General features: G+C 46.2%; 1 protein-coding gene across 1 annotated transcript in view; it reads left to right on the top strand.

The window, feature by feature from the left end:
• LOC135505145 (protocadherin-15-like) overlaps nt 1-21,673 on the top strand; it is a 243,134-nt gene that overhangs the window by 27,334 nt on the left and 194,127 nt on the right. Inside the window, exons 4-5 of the mRNA XM_064924273.1 lie at nt 17,239-17,399; nt 17,971-18,126. Of these exons, the coding sequence (XP_064780345.1) occupies nt 17,239-17,399; nt 17,971-18,126 (317 nt within the window). The remainder of the gene's footprint in view (nt 1-17,238; nt 17,400-17,970; nt 18,127-21,673) is intronic.

Raw genomic sequence — 21,673 nt, 5'->3', positions numbered from 1 at the left:
AGCTGTCCCTGATTGAGAACCATACCCGGGCCAAAACAAAGAAATACAAAAAAATAGAACATAGAATGCCCACCCAAATCACACCCTGACCAACCCAAAATAGAGACATAAAAAGCTCTCTAAGGTCAGGGCGTGACAATTCCTGGTCGTAATGCTAGTTATGCTGGTGAGTTACCGCTGCTCTGATATCCAGAAGTTATTCCCGGCTGTATTTAAAAACACAACCAAATTATTGGGCTAATAATGTAAGAAATAACACGTAAAAAAATACTGCAAAGTTTCCTAAGAGCTAGAAGCACAGCAGCCCTATCTGTCTGCGCCGTTTTCATGGATCATTGCTAGATTACCTTCTCATTTGAGTTTTGCTATCCTATGGTCTTTTACTGTTTAGCGACAGTGGCGAGTGTCAGGTGTGGCTGAAGGAATCTGATGTGTGGGGCTAGTGTGGATGATGGAATCTGAGGTGTGGGGCTAATGTGGAGGACGCAGGGGCAGTGGAGGGTCACTCTGGACTGGCCAAGAGATTAGGAGTCAGATTGCCGGGAGGTAGTGAGGTATCCTGACACACACACACACACCACACCACACTACACTACACTACACCCACAAACACATGGGCACCCCCCCACACACACACACAACACACACACACACACACACACACACACAGAGAGACAGACAGACAAAGCTCTGAGCCAGGAAATCGGAGGTCAGCTGATCAACAACACCCCTGGACAATTTCAAGGTCCCTTTGAGTGTCCACAATAACGCAGGAGACAAAGGTGTCAAGGAGGGGGCGTGGCCGGCTACGAGAGGGATAGGAATCATTTGTGACATCGTGAGGAAGGATATTGATCGAATAGGACCATACTGAGAGTTAAAGGAAGCTTCTGAGAGGGACTGAGTCAGAGAGAAGTTGTGTGCAGGAGTCAGAATGTGTTTGCATTGAGAGTAAAGAAAATGAGAGAAAAGCCCTTAGTTTGACTCTCTCTTTGCCAAGCTCAGTGATGCCTTCAGGATTTAAGGTAATCAGTTCCTCATGTAACAGTAATTTACCTGTTTACCTTTTCACCCCATACAGCGTGAGAGCGACTTTAATTCCTCATTTAATGGATGAAACATGCCTCAGCATCATGTGAAATTTAATCAAATCAAAATGTATTTGTCACATGCGCCGAATACAACAGGTGTACAGTGAAATGCTTACTTAAAATACCTTAACCAACAATGCAGTTTTAAGAAAAAAAAGTGTACGGGTTAGGATCCCGTTATTCTCCTCCGGCGCCATCAAACTCTTTTTATGTAGTTTAAGCCGTGCACTATTCTTATCCGAACCAATTGCTGTCGTGAATATATTTTATATCGGCACCACAAAAATGATATTTCTCATACAGTGACTGTGCACGGATCCCCAGTCAATTTATTTATTCAATATAATGGATTTCATGGGTCCCCATTTTATTTTGAAAGAGTTTGCTTTCTAATGCAGGCATAAAAAGCTTTGGAAAAACAGTTGAGAAATGACGGACTAAAGACCAAGAACCGTGCAGGACACAGATTAACATAGCTACTTAAACATTCTCCTCAAACATGTTCCAAAATTGAATTCAAATGTCATTTTCTAGCTAGAAACAGAGAGGGATTGTTGTCAAATCGGTGTTTTGTGAGATGATTATGGAGAATAGACCATGTGAAGTGTGAAGGGGAGCTTCTGAGAGGGATGGAGTCAGATGGGGCAGAGGACATCTCTGTGCTTTTTGAAATATATATTTGTTATTAACTTTTAATTGTACAGCATGTTTAGCCATTGAGACAAGGATCTTATTTGCAAGGCAGGCCTGTGAACGTGAACATACAATAAATAATATCAATACTATAAATACAACTAAATGTATCAAAGCAAAACTCTCACATAATCGCCTCCCTTAAACTCGATCTAAGCTTTCCAATGGAGACCAGCGGGTCTAATTTCAAAGTAGCCTGAAGGCTATTCCATGAGCTGGGGGCATAAATCTCAAAGCATTTTCCCCCAGGTCAATGGAGACCCGCGGGACCTCCAGAAGCAGCCAGTCCAGAGAGCTGGTGTGAAAATGTCTCGATCTCCTGTTAGTATGTGAGCTGAAGTAGCGGGGGAGTCTCCGAGTAACTGCTTTATATGCAATAAGTAGCCAATACTGGGCTCTTCTGGTAGTCCGAGACTCCCAGCCAACAGAACTACACAAAATGCAGTGATGTGTACAAAATTTGGCCCCAGTGATAAAACACAGTGCTGAGTGATAGACTGAAACTAAAGGTTTTATTGCAGAGGCTGCTGCATGCATGTAGATTTTATCACCATAATTAACTACTGGGAAAAGCGTTGCTTGAACAATCTTCCTTCTACTTTCCAAAGTGAGGCAGGATTTATTTCTATAAAAGAAACCTTTATTAACCCTCCACCCCTTTGTAGGACACACATACATATCTTTTTTTGTTTTTACAGCTTTTCTGCTACATATGCATACATTTTGCATATACATTTGAAATGAATTGTACTTTTATATATAGCAATCAATAATAACACACTACAGAACATAAACTCTTTAATCACATCCCCCAGCCACTCTCAGCCCATCCCATCTATTCATAGAATATGTCCCATGGAATCGGTACATCGGAAATCTCTTCCCATGTATTTTACATTCTTAATTCTCTACGTTTTTTTTGTCAGTTTTTCAACGTGTGTTTTTAAGAGTGCTTACTCTCAATCCGAATAGCCAATCACTTATAATGGGGAACTTGCTCCATTTGGGCTCCATTCAGTGTGCAAATATGCAGGTCCTCAGGGTCAAAATAACGAGACAGAGAGAACAGCTGAAATGTGTTTTTATTAGCATTTAGCACTAGTTGAAGATCAGTAAGCATTTTTTTAAAATTGAGTCAATGCCGAGGGTCATGAATGGCCTACTGTACTGAGGGGGCACTGAGGAATACAGGTGTGTGCACACACTTCTCCAACATTGTTGTACGTTGGGAAGGTACAACTCATCACTTAAGGAGTTTCCAATACTCCTCTTTGTATTTTCAGCTTGAAGGAGGACAACATAGTGGAATCATCCTTGGAGACAGTGGGTATGCACAGACCAACTTCTTGTTCACCCCCCACCTCCATGCAATAGGACCTGAGCAACAATGGGTCAACCAAGTTCATATCCAGAAGTGTTGTGGAGCGCACATTTGGTATATGGAAAAGTTGTTTCCAGTGTCTCAGAAACACATTAGGCTTTCAAACAAGAAAATGCTGCATTGTTATAATTGCAGCAGTGCTTCACAAAAACCTCAAGCAGCGTGGCTGCCCAGATCCTGGCATTGAAGATGAGGATGACCCAGATGATCCCATGGTTGAAGCAGACAGTGACAGAAATGGACAAACCTGCAGAGACGTTTTTACTATGCTCCACTTCTCACCAAAAAAAAGATAGTTTCAGTGATTGAAGAAAACAATAGCCATGGATTGGTAACGAAAAGGGTTTTAATTCACAAATGGAAATACCGGGACCCCAAACTGGTGCTTGTTTGTGAAGAACATTGGTACTGTTACTGCTTCATGTTTGTCTCCTCTTCCTTCATAGCCAACTCAACATGAATGATTTGCAGCTTCACATCATGATCTTCTTTTACGTACATTGGTTTGCACACGCACAAAATTCCATGGTAAGTTTCTCATGCATGCTCAGCCTCTTTGTCTTTGTCCTCCGGCCCGGGTCAGTGACACAACCTTCCTTCCTGTCTGCTGCAGATGTAGCGGGCTGACCTTCCTCCGGTCTTATTCTCTCCAAGCTATGGTGATCATCTCCCTCTAGAAAATGATTACATTGCTGCATTAGATGACAGAATTTCTTCAAGGGATGAGTTCATTACGTCATTTGCATAATGGGAGTGCAAGAGATGACTGACAACATTACATCTTCCCTGCAATCCAGGAATGGCCCATGTTGAATGGATGTGTCCTAACAAATGAGGATTGGAACCATCTCCCATCTGAACTGTCCAAATGGTCATCATCAGGGGTACAATCCAGGGGTTGCTGGCTATCACTGATCCCGGTCAACAAGTCCCCCAGTTTATCTGTCTCTAATCCTACTTGGGGTCCGCCACCAGTCGTGAAACACTCCCTACGAGCAACATCATTTACCTTCTTTAATTTGAATTACATTTTCTTTCCACATGACCTTAAAAGAAATACGAAAATATAGAAATGAGATGAGTAATTATGGAGGATAGTGTTTGAGTTACATTTCTGTCACAAATAAATGTAGGCCCCACTGTTGTTACACAAGAAAACTACCATTTCAAAGTGACTCTTTGTAAAAGTGGGACAACAGTAAATACAGTATCTTACCTGAAGTTGTTGTAGCTTCCTTTTGTTGACATTTTCCTTTGAGTTGAATTCATTACAGATGGTTGTCCAGGGCGTTCTTCTTCTTGTTTTCTGTTGATGAATCTGTTTGTTCTCCATAACTGGGTGGTTTGACATAATTCAGTTGAAGAGGGTTTTTTCAAAGTCACAGAAATTCTTTGAATGTTTTCTTTTACCTCTGTCCATTGTTTGGTTTTGGTGACTTGCTCCAATTCCACACAATGCGTATGTATTAGTGTCTCATCCCTAGTTTTTGAAGCATCCTTTGGTCAGCACTAAGTGCACATCGTTAATCTAATTTACCTTAGTCTGGGACTCCGTAATCTAGAACTAATTAACCTGAAGTTAAGCAACGTCTCAGAAAACCATTTTTAAAATCTGGATTAATTTAAGTAGAATTAGCCTAGTCCTGATTGAAATAAAACTGTCTGTGAAACCGCCCCATTGTGTCCTGTCCGTTAGTAGCATGATGACTGATCTAGGCCTATTCCACACAACCTTTGAACAAGTAAGAAATGGTCAACCATATCAAACGCTTTTGACAGGTCCAGAAATAAGGCAACACAATGACTTGATGAACCACAGCACATCATCTAAGACAAGTGTAGCTACTGAAACAGTGCTATGTCTCGGTCTAAAACCAGATTTGTGCTCATTGAGAATAAAATGAGATGTTAAAACCGTTCTAAACTGGGAGTTAGCCAGGTACTCTAATACATTTGGCAAGGGAAGATAGCTTGGAAATTGGACGATAGTTATCCAAGTCAGAAGGCTCTCCACCTTACATACAGTACACAACATGCTAAGAGAGGCAGAGTGGTTAGCCAGGACTGGACCGTTGGAATGGGGAAGGAGGAATGGACGCCAACCAACCCTGGTTTGTGAGATGACTTACTGTACATGCCACTGTTTTACCTCATTAAAAACATGTTGTTCTTTACAATGTTTTGCACTTCCTTCGATCGCATGTCCTGGTTAATACCTGACTTCTTTACTCCACTGTTATTATCCCTATAACCTGGCAACCTGAAAACCACAAACGTGTATTGGAAATAGTTGGTTATGCAATACCAGTTATGCCATTTCGAGCAATAAACATATTTACAGTAATACATTACATAACATGAAAAATGACCCTAAAACCCTACGTCCCTGTCACCTGCCGCTGAGGATAAGCATCTTTACCCAGGACTGTAGTGTTTATGAGAAGTACTCTCATGCAGTGATTGTGCTGTTGCTGACTGCATCCCCTGTCCTCTGCTCGGCCTGCATGGTCGTGTGCATTAGGACTCAGTGCCAGCCACTGCTCTAAATCATCCTGGACTGGCTGGCCGGCCGGCAGAGTGCTCAGTTCTATGAGACCTGGTCAGAGCCCTTGACTTTGTGTCTTGATTAAACGTCTCCTCTAATGGACTCATATAGTCCCAGGCTCATTGCCTGGTAGTGATCAGGTCCTGCAGGGACTGTACTACTAGTAATAGCAGCAGAGGGTTAACTATTAGGCCATTTTATGAGGACCTTGTCCAATTGTCCTCAGACCAGGGGACTTGAATGTGAAAAACGGACCCTTTAGGCTTCACGGTGGTGGATGCTGCCCCAGAAAACAACTATGTCACCATTAAGAGTCCTGAGTTAGATCATCACCTCATGTACTCTGTCATGTTTGGTTCCACATCCCACAAAGCACCATTCTCTAGAAGCAGCTGGAACCAAAGCGTTGGAGATGAAGAAGATGAAGAAATCTGTAATGTGTTGTTCACCAGTGGTCACGTCCACTCGCTCACTGTCTAATGCTTATACCAGTACTTCCTGCAGCAAATCTGAACTGCTCCCCCCAACCTTCTCCCACATCCACCCCTGCTATGCTCATTTAATTTTACTCGGATCATTTTAATCATGGGACTCCTCAGAGTCGCTCACTTGTACAGTAATGTCAGGGAGAAATGGATCATGGCAATTTATTATCATTGTCATCAGCCCAAAAACAATTATTTCCTTGGATTAAATGAAATGCAAAATATGTGAAGCGCATTATCTCTCTTCTACACTAGATCAGATTAGAAGTTGAACAGTCACATGTATATGGTTGCAGGTGTACTTACATGGGACAGTGAAATCTTCAACTCTGAGCTCCAACAATGAGAAAAAAAACAATACAAGTAATAACTAAAAATAGACATGAAATACATATTAACACTGTAACAATGGGGGGAGGAGGACAGGGGGAGGCTGACTAGTGGTGGATATTCAGCAGCCTGATGATCTAGTGGTAGAAGCTCTTGGCCAGTCTTCCAGTTTTTGCCATGATGCTCCTGTAATGCTCGCATTTTAGTGATGGAAGCGGGGAGAACAAGACGTGGCTGGGGTCCCTGATGATCTTTTTGGCTTGCCTGGGACGCCTGGTGTTGTAGGTGTCCTGGAGGGCAGGCAGTGTGCACCCACCCTCTGTAGCGCCTTGAGGTCGGTGGAGTTGCACTCGATGGTGCTCCTGTAGAACACTGTGAGTCCTTAGGGACAGGACGGATTTCTTCATTATCCTGAGGTTGAAGAGTCGCTGTCGTGCCTTCTTCACCGCGGTGTCCGTATGGTCAGCTGCTCGGAGATACGCAGAGGAACTTTACGTTTTTGACTGTGTTCACAGCAGCCCTGTTGATGAGGATGGATGCATGCCCATGCCGGTGCCCACAGCAGCCCTGTTGATGAGGATGGATGCATGCCCATGCCGGTGCCCACAGCAGCCCTGTTGATGAGGATGGATGCATGCCCATGCCGGTGCCCACAGCAGCCCTGTTGATGAGGATGGATGCATGCCCATGCCGGTGCCCACAGCAGCCCTGTTGATGAGGATGGATGCATGCCCATGCCGGTGCCCACAGCAGCCCTGTTGATGAGGATGGATGCATGCCCATGCCGGTGCCCACAGCAGCCCTGTTGATGAGGATGGATGCATGCCCATGCCGGTGCCCACAGCAGCCCTGTTGATGAGGATGGATGCATGCCCATGCCGGTGCCCACAGCAGCCCTGTTGATGAGGATGGATGCATGCCCATGCCGGTGCCCACTTCCTCCTGAAGTCCACAATTAGTTCCTTTGTTTTTATGATGTTGAGGGAGATGTTGTCTACCTCCTCCCTGTAGGCCATCTCGTCGATATTGGTAATCAGGACTTCTACTGTTGTCGTCATCGAACGTGGGTATACAGGGAGTACAGGAGGGGACTGTCGACGCACCCTTGTTGGACCCCAGTGTTGAGAGTCTGTGTCGAGGAGGTAATGTTGCCTACCTTCACCACTTGGGGAACGGCCTGACAGGAAGTCCTAGGACCCAGTTGCATAGGGAGGAGGTCGGACTCAGGGCTGTGAGCTTTGTGGTGAGCTAAGAGGGCACTATGGTATTGAAGGCCGAGCTGTAGTCGATGAACAACATCCTCACATACTGTATGCATTCCTTTTGTCCTTTTCTACAAAATGTACCCATGTAGAAGTAATATAGAAATATACTTTGTCAGGAGCAGTGCTCATTTCCAGTGCCGGTACTGTTTATATTTGGGTGCAGGAGCTCCACAATACTGCTGAGCTAATATTCTGTAAGAGGAACAGGAGCTCAAGCAGTAGAACATTTGAGGTGTCGGTACTCTGCTCCGGTGAGCTCTGCCCAAGTCGAGCGCTGGTCAGGAGACAATTTGCACTTTATAGCTCAAGAGAGAATGAATGTATTCAATAATCAGTAGGGTTTTCAATAGTGTCTGTCTGGTATGCTTGAGATAGACACTGGGTGAAATAAAACGCCTACTAACAAAATATTACTGCCTTTGAGAGTACTCTATCTGGGTAATTCCACAAGAGATAATGGACTAAGATCAGCATGTCTCGCTGCCTGTCCTATTGTAAATGCTTGCTCTGCATGGGGTGAATGGGAACAATGATTCATGAGTAAACAGAGCTAGCTGACCCAGCAGCCTTCTCCTCGTATCCAGGAGGCAGGAGCCCAGTATGATCCGACAGGGAGCCAAGCCTCCACTGTCTACCCATCACCAGTCACAGGTACTCTGCCAGCTTGCAGGACCATGCCAGGATGCCATCCCATGTGCCAGCTGCTGAGGGACCTGCATGACTCCGCTCGCTGCTGGTCAAATGTCAGCCCACAGCTGCCGGGAAACAGAGAGGGAAGTGCTGTCTGTGTCGGTACTGTAACTCAAACAGCACCAGCCACTAATGTGTTCTTTTAACCATCAGTGTAGAATAACAACCATCTGGCTGCTGTACGCAAACACAACTGGAGTAGAGCAGAGGATGAGGTAAGATTACAGTCATAAGGAACAAATGAATAATGTGTAGATGGTAAAACACGTGTAATGAATGGAGATGTTCAGACACAAAGAACTGAGCTTCCGGAAAGCCTGTCTATTTTTCCAATTGATGAATTGATCAGACGAGAGTGACATGTTGTCCGTCTGTCTAACACCTGAATCACTGTTGTGAATTACAGATCTTTCTGCTTTTTCTGTCCAGCACCTGAAGAAGTGAAATTATCTTTCATCAAATGTTTAAATGATTCACAAGGAAGAAGTCCCTTAACACATTAGAGAAAAGATGGAGGCAGTGAACCAAGTCTCACTGCAACTCCTCATAGACATTTGGAATATTCACTTGTGTGCAGTCATCTCTCTTGTTTGTTTAGTGAGTGTAAAAAGAAACCTAGCAACCTTTTTAAACTCGGCTCTCTCGTTTTCCCTGTAGATATTGGCTTTGTTCCATGTATTGTTCCCACTTCCCAGAGTCCTCTCTGGTAAACTCTTGCTATTGTCTGTGTATAAATAGTTGGAGAAGTACATTGTACGTTGTTGCCTTGACAGCAACATACAGCATCATTACAAGGCACAAGCAAAAGGGTGGTGAGCGAAACCCTAAGAGACACTTCCCAACCAAAGTGTGTGTGTGTGCGTGATTGCGTGCGTGCGTGCGTGTGTGTGTGTCTGCGTTGTCATCTGTTGATTGAACATGCAGATCTCCTTTGCGGATGTGTGTTTTTAATCAGTGCACTTCTGAGTACAGGGACCGTGATTTTCCAATCAGGCAGAAGAAGCATTGTAGTTGGGAATTCAGCTAGGAACAAACTGCAGTAAACAGAAGAAACAGCCATGTGGAATGTAAATGAAATCATTACTGAAGGTGACAGGGTTTTGTAACAGGAACACATAACATACACATACTGCTGCTTATTCTAATGTTACATAGCCAGGCATTCTAATCAGCTCTCAGAAACATGCTTCAAACACAGTAAACTGCTTCAAGCACAAGATGAGGCTTTCACATTTCTGTATGCTGTCACCGTACAGCAACAGTAATCCTCAACTCAAATGGAACTCTATGTTTGCATTAAACTGCACCTCAGTGTCCAAATGGCAAGTTACTTATCAGTCCTTATAGCCTGATGTACCTTGATAGGAAAACTTCAGACTGTATTTCACTCAATCCAAGTCACAGCTGTTTTTCAAGGGCGCCGAGAACAGTCGAACATTCGCAGATAAGGAGAGTCAAGAGGTTGGATGTGTTGAGTACATTTCATGTGTCTTTTTTTGCAAAGGTCTGCTAGCTAAAATCAGAGGTATCTAGGTTACTCAGCCAGCACTGCTAGAGACTGGAGCCAGCCTGAGGTTAGGTTACTCAGCCAGCACTGCTAGAGACTGGAGCCAGCCTGAGGTTAGGTTACTCAGTCAGTGTTGCTAGAGACTGGAGCCAGCCTGAGGTTAGGTTACTCAGCCACACTGCTAGAGACTGGAGCCAGCCTGAGGTTAGGTTACTCAGCCACACTGCTAGAGACTGGAGCCAGCCTGAGGTTAGGTTACTCAGCCAGCACTGCTAGAGACTGGAGCCAGCCTGAGGTTAGGTTACTCAGCCACACTGCTAGAGACTGGAGCCAGCCTGAGGTTAGGTTACTCAGCCACACTGCTAGAGACTGGAGCCAGCCTGAGGTTAGGTTACTCAGCCACACTGCTAGAGACTGGAGCCAGCCTGAGGTTAGGTTACTCAGCCACACTGCTAGAGACTGGAGCCAGCCTGAGGTTAGGTTACTCAGCCAGCACTGCTAGAGACTGGAGCCAGCCTGAGGTTAGGTTACTCAGCCACACTGCTAGAGACTGGAGCCAGCCTGAGGTTAGGTTACTCAGCCACACTGCTAGAGACTGGAGCCAGCCTGAGGTTAGGTTACTCAGCCAGCACTGCTAGAGACTGGAGCCAGCCTGAGGTTAGGTTACTCAGCCAGCACTGCTAGAGACTGGAGCCAGCCTGAGGTTAGGTTACTCAGCCAGCACTGCTAGAGACTGGAGCCAGAATGAGGCTAGGTTACTCCAGCCGTCCATGGACATTAGTGTGAGATGCATCACAGCAGGTGGCCTGGAAGACAAGGGAAAAATATGTACATGGGCCTGTCTGCCCTTCTCTTCCCTACCATCTGGCCTGTCTGCCTTTCTCTTCCTCAGCCACTGGCCTGTCCTGTCTGCATTTCTCTTTCCCAGCCTCTGGCCTGTCTGCCCTTCTCTTTCCCAGCCTCTGGCCTGTCTGCCCTTCTCTTTCCCAGCCTCTGGCCTGTCTGCCCTTCTCTTCCCCAGCCTCTGGCCTGTCTGCCCTTCTCTTCCCCACCATCTGGCCTGACTGCCCTTCTCTTCCCCAGCCTATGGCCTGTCTGCCCTTCTCTTCCCCAGCCTCTGGCCTGTCTGCCCTTTTCTTCCCCAGCCTCTGACATGGCCTAGCTGATCTTCCCTTCCCAGCCTCTGGTCTGGCCTAGCTGACCTTCCCTTCCCAGCCTCTGGTTTGGTCTGTCTGCCCTTCCCTTCCCCAGCCTCTGGCCTGTCTGCCTTTCTCTTCCTCAGCCTCTGGCCTGGCCTGTCTGCCTTTCACTTTCCCAGCCTCTGGCCTGTCTGCCCTTCTCTTTCCCAGCCTCTGGCCTGTCTGCCCTTCTCTTTCCCAGCCTCTGGCCTGGCCTGTCTGCCCTTCTCTTTCCCAGCCTCTGGCCTGGCCTGTCTGCCCTTCTCTTTCCCAGCCTCTGGCCTGGCCTGTCTGCCCTTCTCTTTCCCAGCCTCTAGCCTGGCCTGTCTGCACTTCTCTTCCCTAGCCTCTTGCCTGGGCTCATACACACTAAAAAATGTTCTCTGGGAAGGGAGATGGTTCTATGTTGAACCATAATGGCTCAAATAACCCTTTGAGTTCTTCAATTGTTATTTACAGTTCACAAAATGTATTTTTGCTCTTTTAGTGATAATTAAAATGTAGAGGAGGTGGCTCTGTCACGTTCACTGTCTTCAAACTCCCTGTCATAGATGAGCCAAGGCGCAGCGTGCATGTAATTCCACATCTTTTAATAAAGTTAAACTTTCACAGCAAAAAAAAACAGGTAAACCGAAAACCGACCGTGACGCAACCGTGGCGCACACAAGCACACACAGAAAATAAATAATTACCCACAAACATTAGGTGGGGGAAAGGCTGCCTAAGTATGATTCCCAATCAGAGACAACGATAGACAGCTGCCTGGTGGTGTGGGGGTGCTTTGCTGGTGGCACTATCTGAGATTTATTTAGAATTCAAGGCACACTTAACCAGCATGGCTACCACAACATTCTGCAGCGATACGCCATCCCACCTGGTTTGCACTTAGTGGGACTGTAACGGCGTTCTTTTGTTGTTGAAGGAGAGTCGGACCGAAATGCAGCGTGTAAGTTACTCATGTTTATTTAATGAAGACAAAACGAACGAACTAACACGAATAACTAATAAATACAAAAAAACAACAAACAGAACGAAACCTAATACAGCCTGACTGGTGCAACCTACACAGAGACAGGAACAATAACCCACGAAATGCAAAGCGAAAACCAGGCTACCTAAATACGGTTCCCAATCAGCGACAACGAGAAGCACCTGACTGATTGAGAACCGCCTCAGGCAGCCAACCTAATTAACACACACACACACACCCCTAATCAACTACAATCCCAAACACTACAAACCCCAATACAAAAATACAATACATAATAACCCCATGTCACACCCTGGTCTGACTAACTAATAAACTAAAACACACAATACTAAGACCAAGGCGTGACAGAACCCCCCTAAGGTGCGGACTCCCGAACGCACCTCAAAACATTAGGGAGGGTCCGGGTGGGCGTCTGTCCATGGTGGCGGTTCCGGCTCCGGACGTGGACCCCACTTCATAATTGTCATTGTTCCTCCCCTTCGCGTCCATGGATAATCCACCCTAACCGCCGACCATGGCCGAATAGTCCTCACCCAGAACCCTACATAATAGAGGAGCAGCTCGTGACTGAGGGGCAACTCGGGACTAAGGCAGCTCGGGACTGAGGGGCAGCTCAGGACTGAGGGGCAGCTCGGGACTGAGGGGCAGCTCGGGACTGAGGGGCAGCTCAGCACTGAGAGGCAGCCCAGCACTGAGAGGCAGCCCAGTACTGAGAAAAAGCCCAGTACTGAGATGAAGCCCAGCCAGGAAGTTGAATCCGGCAGATCCTGGCTGACTGGCGGATCCTGGCTGACTGGCAGATCCTGGCCGACTGGCAGATCCTGGCTGACTGGCGGATCCTGGCCGACTGGCGGATCCTGGCTGACTAGCAGATCTGGCAGATCCTGGCTGACTGGCGGATCCTGGCTGACTGGCGGATCCTGGCTGACTGGCAGATCCTGGTTTACTGGCGGATCCTGGCTGACTAGCAGATCTGGAAGAGTCTGGTTGACTGGCAGATCTGGAAGGGTCTGGTTGACTGGCAGATCTGGAAGAGTCTGGTTGACTGGCAGATCTGGAAGAGTCTGGTCGACTGGCAGATCTGGAAGAGTCTGATCGACTGGCAGATCTGGAAGAGTTTGGTCGACTGGCAGATCTGGAAGAGTCTGGCTGACTGACAGATCTGGCTGCTCCATGCAGACTAGCTGCTCCATGCAGACTAGCAGCTCAGGCTGCTGTATACAGACAGGAGGCTCCGGCAGCGCTGTAGAGGAGGAAGGCTCTAGAACCGCTGAACAGACGGGAGATTCAGACAGCGCAGGAGAGGGAGAAAGCGCTGGCTGCGCTGAACAGGCGAGGCGCACTGTAGGCCTGATGCGTGGTGCTGGCACTGGTGGTATTTGACCGAGGACACGCACAGAAAGCCTAGTGCGGGGAGCTGCTACTGGAGGGCTGGGGTGTGGAGGTGGTTCTGGATAGACCGGACCGTGCAGGCGCACTGGAGCTCTTGAGCACCGAGCCTGCCCAACCTTACCTGGTTGAATACTCTCGGTTGCCCTGCCAGTGCTGTGAGGAGAAATAGCCCGCACTGGGCTATGTAGGCGAACCGGAGACACAGAGCGCAAGGCTGGTGCCATGAAAACCGGCCCAAGGAGACACACTGGAGAAAGGATGCGTAGAGCCGGCTTCATAGCATTTGGCTCGACGCTCAATCTAGCCCGGCCGATACGCGGAGCTGAAATATACCGCACTGGGCTATGCACCCGCACTGGGGACACCGTGCGCACCACTGCATAATACGGTGCCTGCCCGGTCTCTCTAGCCCCCCGGTAAGCACAGGGAGATTGCGCAGGTCTCCTACCTGACGCAGCCCTACTCCCTGATAGCCCCCCCCCCAAAAAAATTTTGGGGCTGCTTTTCGGGCTTCCTTGCCAACCGTGTTCCCTCGTATCGTCGGCTCCAATCTCCGGCTGCCTCTGCTCTCCTTAGTGCCTCCACCTGCTGCCATGGGAGGCGATTTCTTCCGGCCAATATCTCCTCCCAAGTGTAGCAACCTTTACCATCCAGCACGTCTTCCCATGTCCATTCTTCGAATAATTCCTCCTCCCTTTGCTGCTCCAGCTGTCGCTGCCTGTTAACACGCTGCTCCTGTTTGCGCTGCTCCTGTCTGTTGACACGCTGCTCGGTCCGAGTGTGGTGGGTGATTCTGTAACGGCATTCTTTTGTTGTTGAAGGAGAGTCGGACCGAAATGCAGCGTGTAAGTTACTCATGTTTATTTAATGAAGACAAAACGAACAAACTAACACGAATAACTAATAAATACAAAAAAACAACAAACAGAACGAAACCTAATACAGCCTGACTGGTGCAACCTACACAGAGACAGGAACAATCACCCACGAAATGCAAAGCGAAAACCAGGCTACCTAAATACGGTTCCCAATCAGCGACAACGAGAAGCACCTGACTCTGATTGAGAACCGCCTCAGGCAACCAACCTAATTAACACACACACACACCCCTAATCAACTACAATCCCAAACACTACAAACCCCAATACAAAAATACAATACATAATAACCCCATGTCACACCCTGGTCTGACTAACTAATAAACTAAAACACACAATACTAAGACCAAGGCGTGACAGGGACTATCATTTGTTTTTCAACAGGACCATGACCCAGGCTGTGTAAAGGCTATTTGACTAAGAAACAGAGTGATGGAGTGCTGCATCAGATGAACTGGTCTCCACAATCACACGATCTCAACCTAATTGAGATGGTTTGGGATGGGTTGGACTGCAGATTGAAGTAAAAGCAGCCAACAAGTGCTCAGCATATGTGGGAACTCCTTTAAGACCGTTGGAAAAGCATTCCTCTTGAAGCTGGTGGAGAAATTGCCAAGAGTGTGCAAAGCTGTCGTCAAGGCAAAGGGAGGCTACTTTGAAGAATCTAAAATCTAAAATATATTTTGATTTGATTAACACTTTTTTGGTTACTACATGATTCCATATGTGTTATTTCATAGTTTTGATGTCTTTACTGTTATTCTACAATGTAGAAAATAGTAAAGATAAAGAAAAACCCTTGAATGAGTAGGTGTGTCCAAACTTTTGACTGGTACTGTAAACATTGCATTCGGAAAGTATTCATGCTCCTTGACTTTTTCCACATTTGTTACGTTACAGTCTTCTTCATCAAGGATCTCTCTGTACTTTTCTTCGTTCATCTTCCCCTCAATCCTGACTAGTCTCCCAGTCCCTGCCGCTGAAGAACAACCCCACAGCATGATGCTGCCACTACCATGCTTCACCTTTGGGATGGTCCCAGGATTCCTCCAGTTGTGACAATTGGCATCCAGGCCAAAGAGTCTTGGTTTCATCAGACCAGAGATTCTTGTTTCTCATGGTCTGGGAGTCTTTTTGGTGCCTTTTGACAAACTCCAAGTTGGCTGTCATGTGCCTTTTACTGAGGAGTGGCTTCCTTTTGGTCACTCTACCATAAAGGCCTGATTGGTGGAGTGCTGCAGAGATGGTTGTCCTTGTGGAAGGTTCTCCCATCTCCACAGAGGAACTCTGGATCTCTGTCAGAGTGCCCATCGGGTTCTTGGTCATCTCCCTAACCAAGGCCCTTCTCTCCCAATTGCTTAGTTTGGCCAGGCTGTCAGGTCTAGAAAGATTATTGGTGATTCTAAACTTCTAACATTTAAGAATGATGGAGGCCACTGTGTTCTTGGGGACCTTCAATGCTGCAGAAATGTTTTAGTACCCTTCCTCAATCTGTGCCTCTACAAAATCCTGTCTTGGCTCTCTATGGACAATTCCTTTGACCTCATGGTTTGGTTTTTGCTCTGACATGCACTGTCAACTGTGAGACCTTATATAGACAGGTGTGTGCCTTTCCAAATCATGTCCAATCAATTGAATTTATCACAGGTGGACTCCAATCAAGTTGTAGAAACATCTCAAGGATAATCAATGGAAACAGGATGCACCTGAGCTCAATTTCGAGCCTCAGAGCAAAGGGTCTGAATACTTATGTAAATAAGGTGTTTTTTGTGTTGTTTTTTAAACATTTGCAAAAGTGTATAAAAAACTGTTTTTGCTTTGTCATTATGGGCTATTATGTTTAGAATGAGGGAAAACATGTATTTAATACATTTTAGAAGAAAGCTGTAACATAACAAAATGTGGAAAAAGTCAAGGGGTCTGAATACTTTCCGAATGCACTGTACATCACTTTATTGAATGGTTCTTTGTCGTATGCACTGTATATAACCTTATTTAATGGTGCTTTATAGAACCTTAGCAAAGGGTTCTATATAGCACCAAAAAGGGTTCCACTATGGTTACAAGCCAAAGAACCCCCATCTGGTAATATTTAGAACCATTATTTGTTGTGTGTACTGGACCTAGGCTAGGTGTGGGTTTGAAGCTTGACAGCCACTCTAACTGCACAACAATTGATGTCAGAAATGTGTGTCCAGAGGGTAGACTGTGTAATTAACGGGGGCTGAACTGGCCAGTTCTTGCCATAATTGGAATGAACGTACGTGGACGTTAGTACCTTCAGGCTCAGGCACCATCAAAGCCTGATATCTGGCAGGCTGTTAGTCCCTGTCTGGACTGCAGCATCAGTGTGTGTGGAAAGCAGGCATGTTTCAGAGAAGATGGTCAAGATGTCAAATGTAATTTTAGCTTGGCCGGCTCCCTGGTTTTCATGAACGTCAATAGCTGACAATTTTCAGAGGTTATGCATCATTCAAATGCTGCTGGACTCAACTAATTGGTCTCCTCTGATTTGAAAACATTTCAGTCTAGCAGTCGTTGAAGTTTTTTTTTTCTCCATCAGAACTTTTCATTCTCAGAAAACAAGTAATATGAGTCAGAAGCTTTTGTTGTCCTGGGCTTATTTCTCTCTCTACTTGTGCTTTTCTGAAAGAAAGAAACAATATCTCATAAAAGAGCACTCGAGAAGAGTGAGTTTAACAGCACAAGGGAACGTTTACTGCCCAGAGAACCTGCTTGTAGTTTTATCACATCTCTGTCAATCAACTCCTCACTGCATTTCTAAGGAAACTTCTTTTCTTTTCTCGTAAAGGAACACTTTTGGTTGAGAATATGCAAATCCAAGGCCGAGTGGAAGACCCAGGCAGAACCATCTCTCTCTCCCTCCGAGACAACTACAACCACTGGGTCATACTGGACCCGGTCAGACAAAGGCTGTACCTCAACAGCACCGGCAGGGCCCTCGACCGAGACGTAAGTCCTCTGACGCTCACTATGACTTATCCATATGTTTGTCTGTGGAGAATAGAACTCAAAAGGGTTTGTGGATTTGGATTCCTGTACACAGCAGGTTAGCTATATATGCGTACATTCCCTTAAACTACATCCTGAGGTAAAGTAAAGCTCCACACGATAATGTAGCTTCTTTCTATTCAGTGTTTTGTTTGTTGTTCATTCTTCTAATGGGCATGTATACATTCATAGTGTACTGCACAGGTCCACTTTGTACACAGGACAGTGGGTAAAAGCTTCTGCTAAATGGTATATGCTCATGTACCGGTGTTAGACTAGTTTGTGATAATCACAGAGATTAAAAGGTAGACTATGAGGCTAGATGTTGTACACATCCATATCAGTCCTGTACTTCAGTGTGAACCAGTTTGAAAGGAGACACATGGCCATAGAATTAGGAAAAATAACTCTCAAATGACCCTGTCTCCTCCTGTCCTCGGTTTGTACTGAAAAGATACCTATTTAGTCTCTCGAGGCAGACGTTCCCCTCGGTCTGGGATTTCCGAGGCTAAAACTTCTTCCTTCCTTTTAGCCCCCGTCCTACATCCATTCCATCGTTGTCCAGGTCCAGTGCACCAATGAGCTGGTCGGGACCGTCATTTTACACGAGGTGCGCATTGTGGTGAGGGATCGCAATGACAACGCACCCCGATTCCAGCAGCCTCGCTACTATGTCGCCATAAATGAGGTAAGGCCCCCAGGACAGCCTAGGTAAATCTTTTATTACAATCCAAGACGATGTGTGAGCAGTATTTCATTACTTAGCATTAAATATTTCAGTCCGTTCAATCTGAATAGGGCCATACGATTTGAAAAAAATGCTGTAAAAATGTGAAATATTAGCGGTTGCTCAGTGACCGTGGACTGGTAGGTACGGGTAATAACTTCAAATCTAATTAAATGTATTCAGATGGAGCTTTTTGACTGTTAAAAAAGGGGCTGAGTCTTTGGTCATTAAAATGACTGTAACGGTAATACATGACTGGGTAATATAATGACATACGTATCATGTGTGGACCATGGCCCATTCTGGAGACTTCCTGATTCTCGGTGTGGTTTAACAGTGGTGGACCATATCCCATTCTGGAGACTTCCTGATTCTCTGTGTGGTTTAACAGTGGTGGACCATGGCCCATTCTGGAGACTTCCTGATTCTCTGTGTGGTTTAACAGTGGTGGACCATGGCCCATTCTGGAGACTTCCTGATTCTCTGTGTGGTTTAACAGTGGTGGACCATGGCCCATTCTGGAGACTTCCTGATTCTCTGTGTGGTTTAACAGTGGTGGACCATGGCCCATTCTGGAGACTTCCTGTCCTGATTCTCTGTGTGGTTTAACAGTTGTGGACCATTGCCCATTCTGGAGACTTCCTGTCCTAATTCTATGTGTGGTTTAACAGTGGTGGACCATGGCCCATTCTGGAGACTTCCTGTCCTAATTCTCTGTGTGGTTTAACAGTGGTGGACCATGGCCCATTCTGGAGACTTCCTCATTCTCTGTGTGGTTTAACAGTGGTGGCCCATGGCCCATTCTGAAGACTTCCTGTCCTGATTATCTGTGTGGTTTAACAGTGGTGGACCATGGCCCATTCTGGAGACTTCCTGTCCTGATTCTCTGTGTGGTTTAACAGTGGTGGACCATGGCCCATTCTGGAGACTTCCTGTTCTGATTCTCTGTGTGGTTTAACAGTGGTGGACCATGGCCCATTCTGGAGACTTCCTGTCCTGATTCTCTGTGTGGTTTAATAGTGGTGGACCATGGCCATTCTGGAGACTTCCTGATTCTCTGTGTGGTTTAACAGTGGTGGCCCATGGCCCATTCTGGAGACTTCCTAATTCTGTGTGTGGTTTAACAGTGGTGGACCATATCCCATTCTGGAGACTTCCTGATTCTCTGTGTGGTTTAACAGTGGTGGACCATATCCCATTCTGGAGACTTCCTGATACTCTGTGTGGTTTAACAGTGGTGGACCATGGCCCATTCTGGAGACTTCCTGTCCTGATTCCCTGTGTGGTTTAACATTGGTGGACCATGGCCCATTCTGGAGACTTCCTGATTCTCTGTGTGGTTTAAAAGTGGTGGACCATGGCCCATTCTGGAGACTTCCTCATTCTCTGTGTGGTTTAACAGTGGTGGACCATGGTCCATTCTGGAGACTTCCTGTCCTGATTCTCTGTGTGGTTTAACAGTGGTGGACCATATCCCATTCTGGAGACTTCCTGATTCTCTGCGTGGTTTAACAGTGGTGGTCCATGGCCCATTCTGGAGACTTCCTGTCCTGATTCTCTGTGTGGTTTAACAGTGGTGGACCATATCCCATTCTGGAGACTTCCTGATTCTCTGTGTGGTTTAACAGTGGTGGACCATGGCCCATTCTGGAGACTTCCTGATTCTCTGTGTGGTTTAACAGTGGTGGACCATTGCCCATTCTGGAGACTTCCAGTCCTAATTCTATGTGTGGTTTAACAGTGGTGGACCATGGCCCATTCTGGAGACTTCCTGTCCTAATTCTCTGTGTGGTTTAACAGTGGTGGACCATGGCCCATTCTGGAGACTTCCTGATTCTCTGTGTGGTTTAACAGTTGTGGACAATGGCCCATTCTGGAGACTTCCTCATTCTCTGTGTGGTTTAACAGTGGTGGCCCATGGCCCATTCTGAAGACTTCCTGTCCTGATTCTCTGTGTGGTTTAACAGTGGTGGACCATGGCCCATTCTGGAGACTTCCTGTCCTGATTCTCTGTGTGGTTTAACAGTGGTGGACCATATCCCATTCTGGAGACTTCCTGTCCTGATTATCTGTGTGGTTTAACAGTGGTGGACCATGGCCCATTCTGGAGACTTCCTGATTCTCTGTGTGGTTTAACAGTGGTGGACCATATCCCATTCTGGAGACTTCCTGGCCTGATTCTCTGTGTGGTTTAACAGTGGTGGACCATGGCCCATTCTGGAGACTTCCTGATTCCCTGTGTGGTTTAACAGTGGTTGTCCATGGCCCATTCTGGAGACTTCCTGTCCTGATTCTCTGTGTGGTTTAACAGTGGTGGACCATATCCCATTCTGGAGACTTCCTGTCCTGATTCTCTGTGTAGTTTAACAGTGGTGGACCATGGCCCATTCTGGAGACTTCCTGATTCTCTGTGTGGTTTAACAGTGGTGGACCATATCCCATTCTGGAGACTTCCTGTCCTGATTCTCTGTGTGGTTTAACAGTGGTGGACCATATCCCATTCTGGAGACTTCCTGTCCTGATTCTCTGTGTAGTTTAACAGTGGTGGACCATGGCCCATTCTGGAGACTTCCTGATTCTCTGTGTGGTTTAACAGTGGTGGACCATATCCCATTCTGGAGACTTCCTGGCCTGATTCTCTGTGTGGTTTAACAGTGGTGGCTCATATCCCATTCTGGAGACTTCCTGATTCTCTGTGTGGTTTAACAGTGGTGGTCCATGGCCCATTCTGGAGACTTCCTGACCTGATTCTCTGTGTGGTTTAACAGTGGTGGACCATATCCCATTCTGGAGACTTCCTGATTCTCTGTGTGGTTTAACAGTGGTGGCCCATATCCCATTCTGGAGACTTCCTGATTCTCTGTGTGGTTTAACAGTGGTGGTCCATGGCCCATTCTGGAGACTTCCTGACCTGATTCTCTGTGTGGTTTAACAGTGGTGGCCCATATCCCATTCTGGAGACTTCCTGAATTTTGATTAGTGCTTTATGAGGTCTGTGCGGTTTCCCGTTTCGATTATTCCAAAATAATCATGGTTTTTCGATTCAGGTTTCACATTTTTTGAGGTACATTAAATGCACTATGCATTATCTGGGTTGAATACTGGAACAACACTGAATAAAACAATGAATAAAAGTCCAATGATTCTTGTATCTGCCCAGTTCGGCTTATCACTTATTAACCATCATTTGCTCACATTGCTTTACTTAAAATAAAGTTATGTGTTTTATTTGATTACTTTATTATTTAATTTCAAGTCATCTCATCTCCATAGAGCTGCTGCCTATGCTGTCTCACAAAATCACTATTTTAGCAGTTCTTCAAAGTAAATACGGCGTACTTGTATGACTGCTGAATACCAACTATTGTTCACTTCGATGATGTATTTTCAGGCTCGAGAAGCAACGGCTTTCTAACCCTCTCGATCACCGTGTTCTCTCTTCTCTCCGTCTCCGCGTCTGCTCCACACTGTTCATATTAAAGCTCAGTGCTCCACCCAGACCGGACAA

This window comes from Oncorhynchus masou, chromosome 18 (assembly GCF_036934945.1).
Source record: "Oncorhynchus masou masou isolate Uvic2021 chromosome 18, UVic_Omas_1.1, whole genome shotgun sequence".
In the NCBI taxonomy this organism is placed as follows: domain Eukaryota; kingdom Metazoa; phylum Chordata; class Actinopteri; order Salmoniformes; family Salmonidae; genus Oncorhynchus; species Oncorhynchus masou.
Note: the sequence above shows the minus strand (reverse complement) of the source record. Positions and strands in the feature narration are given on the sequence as shown.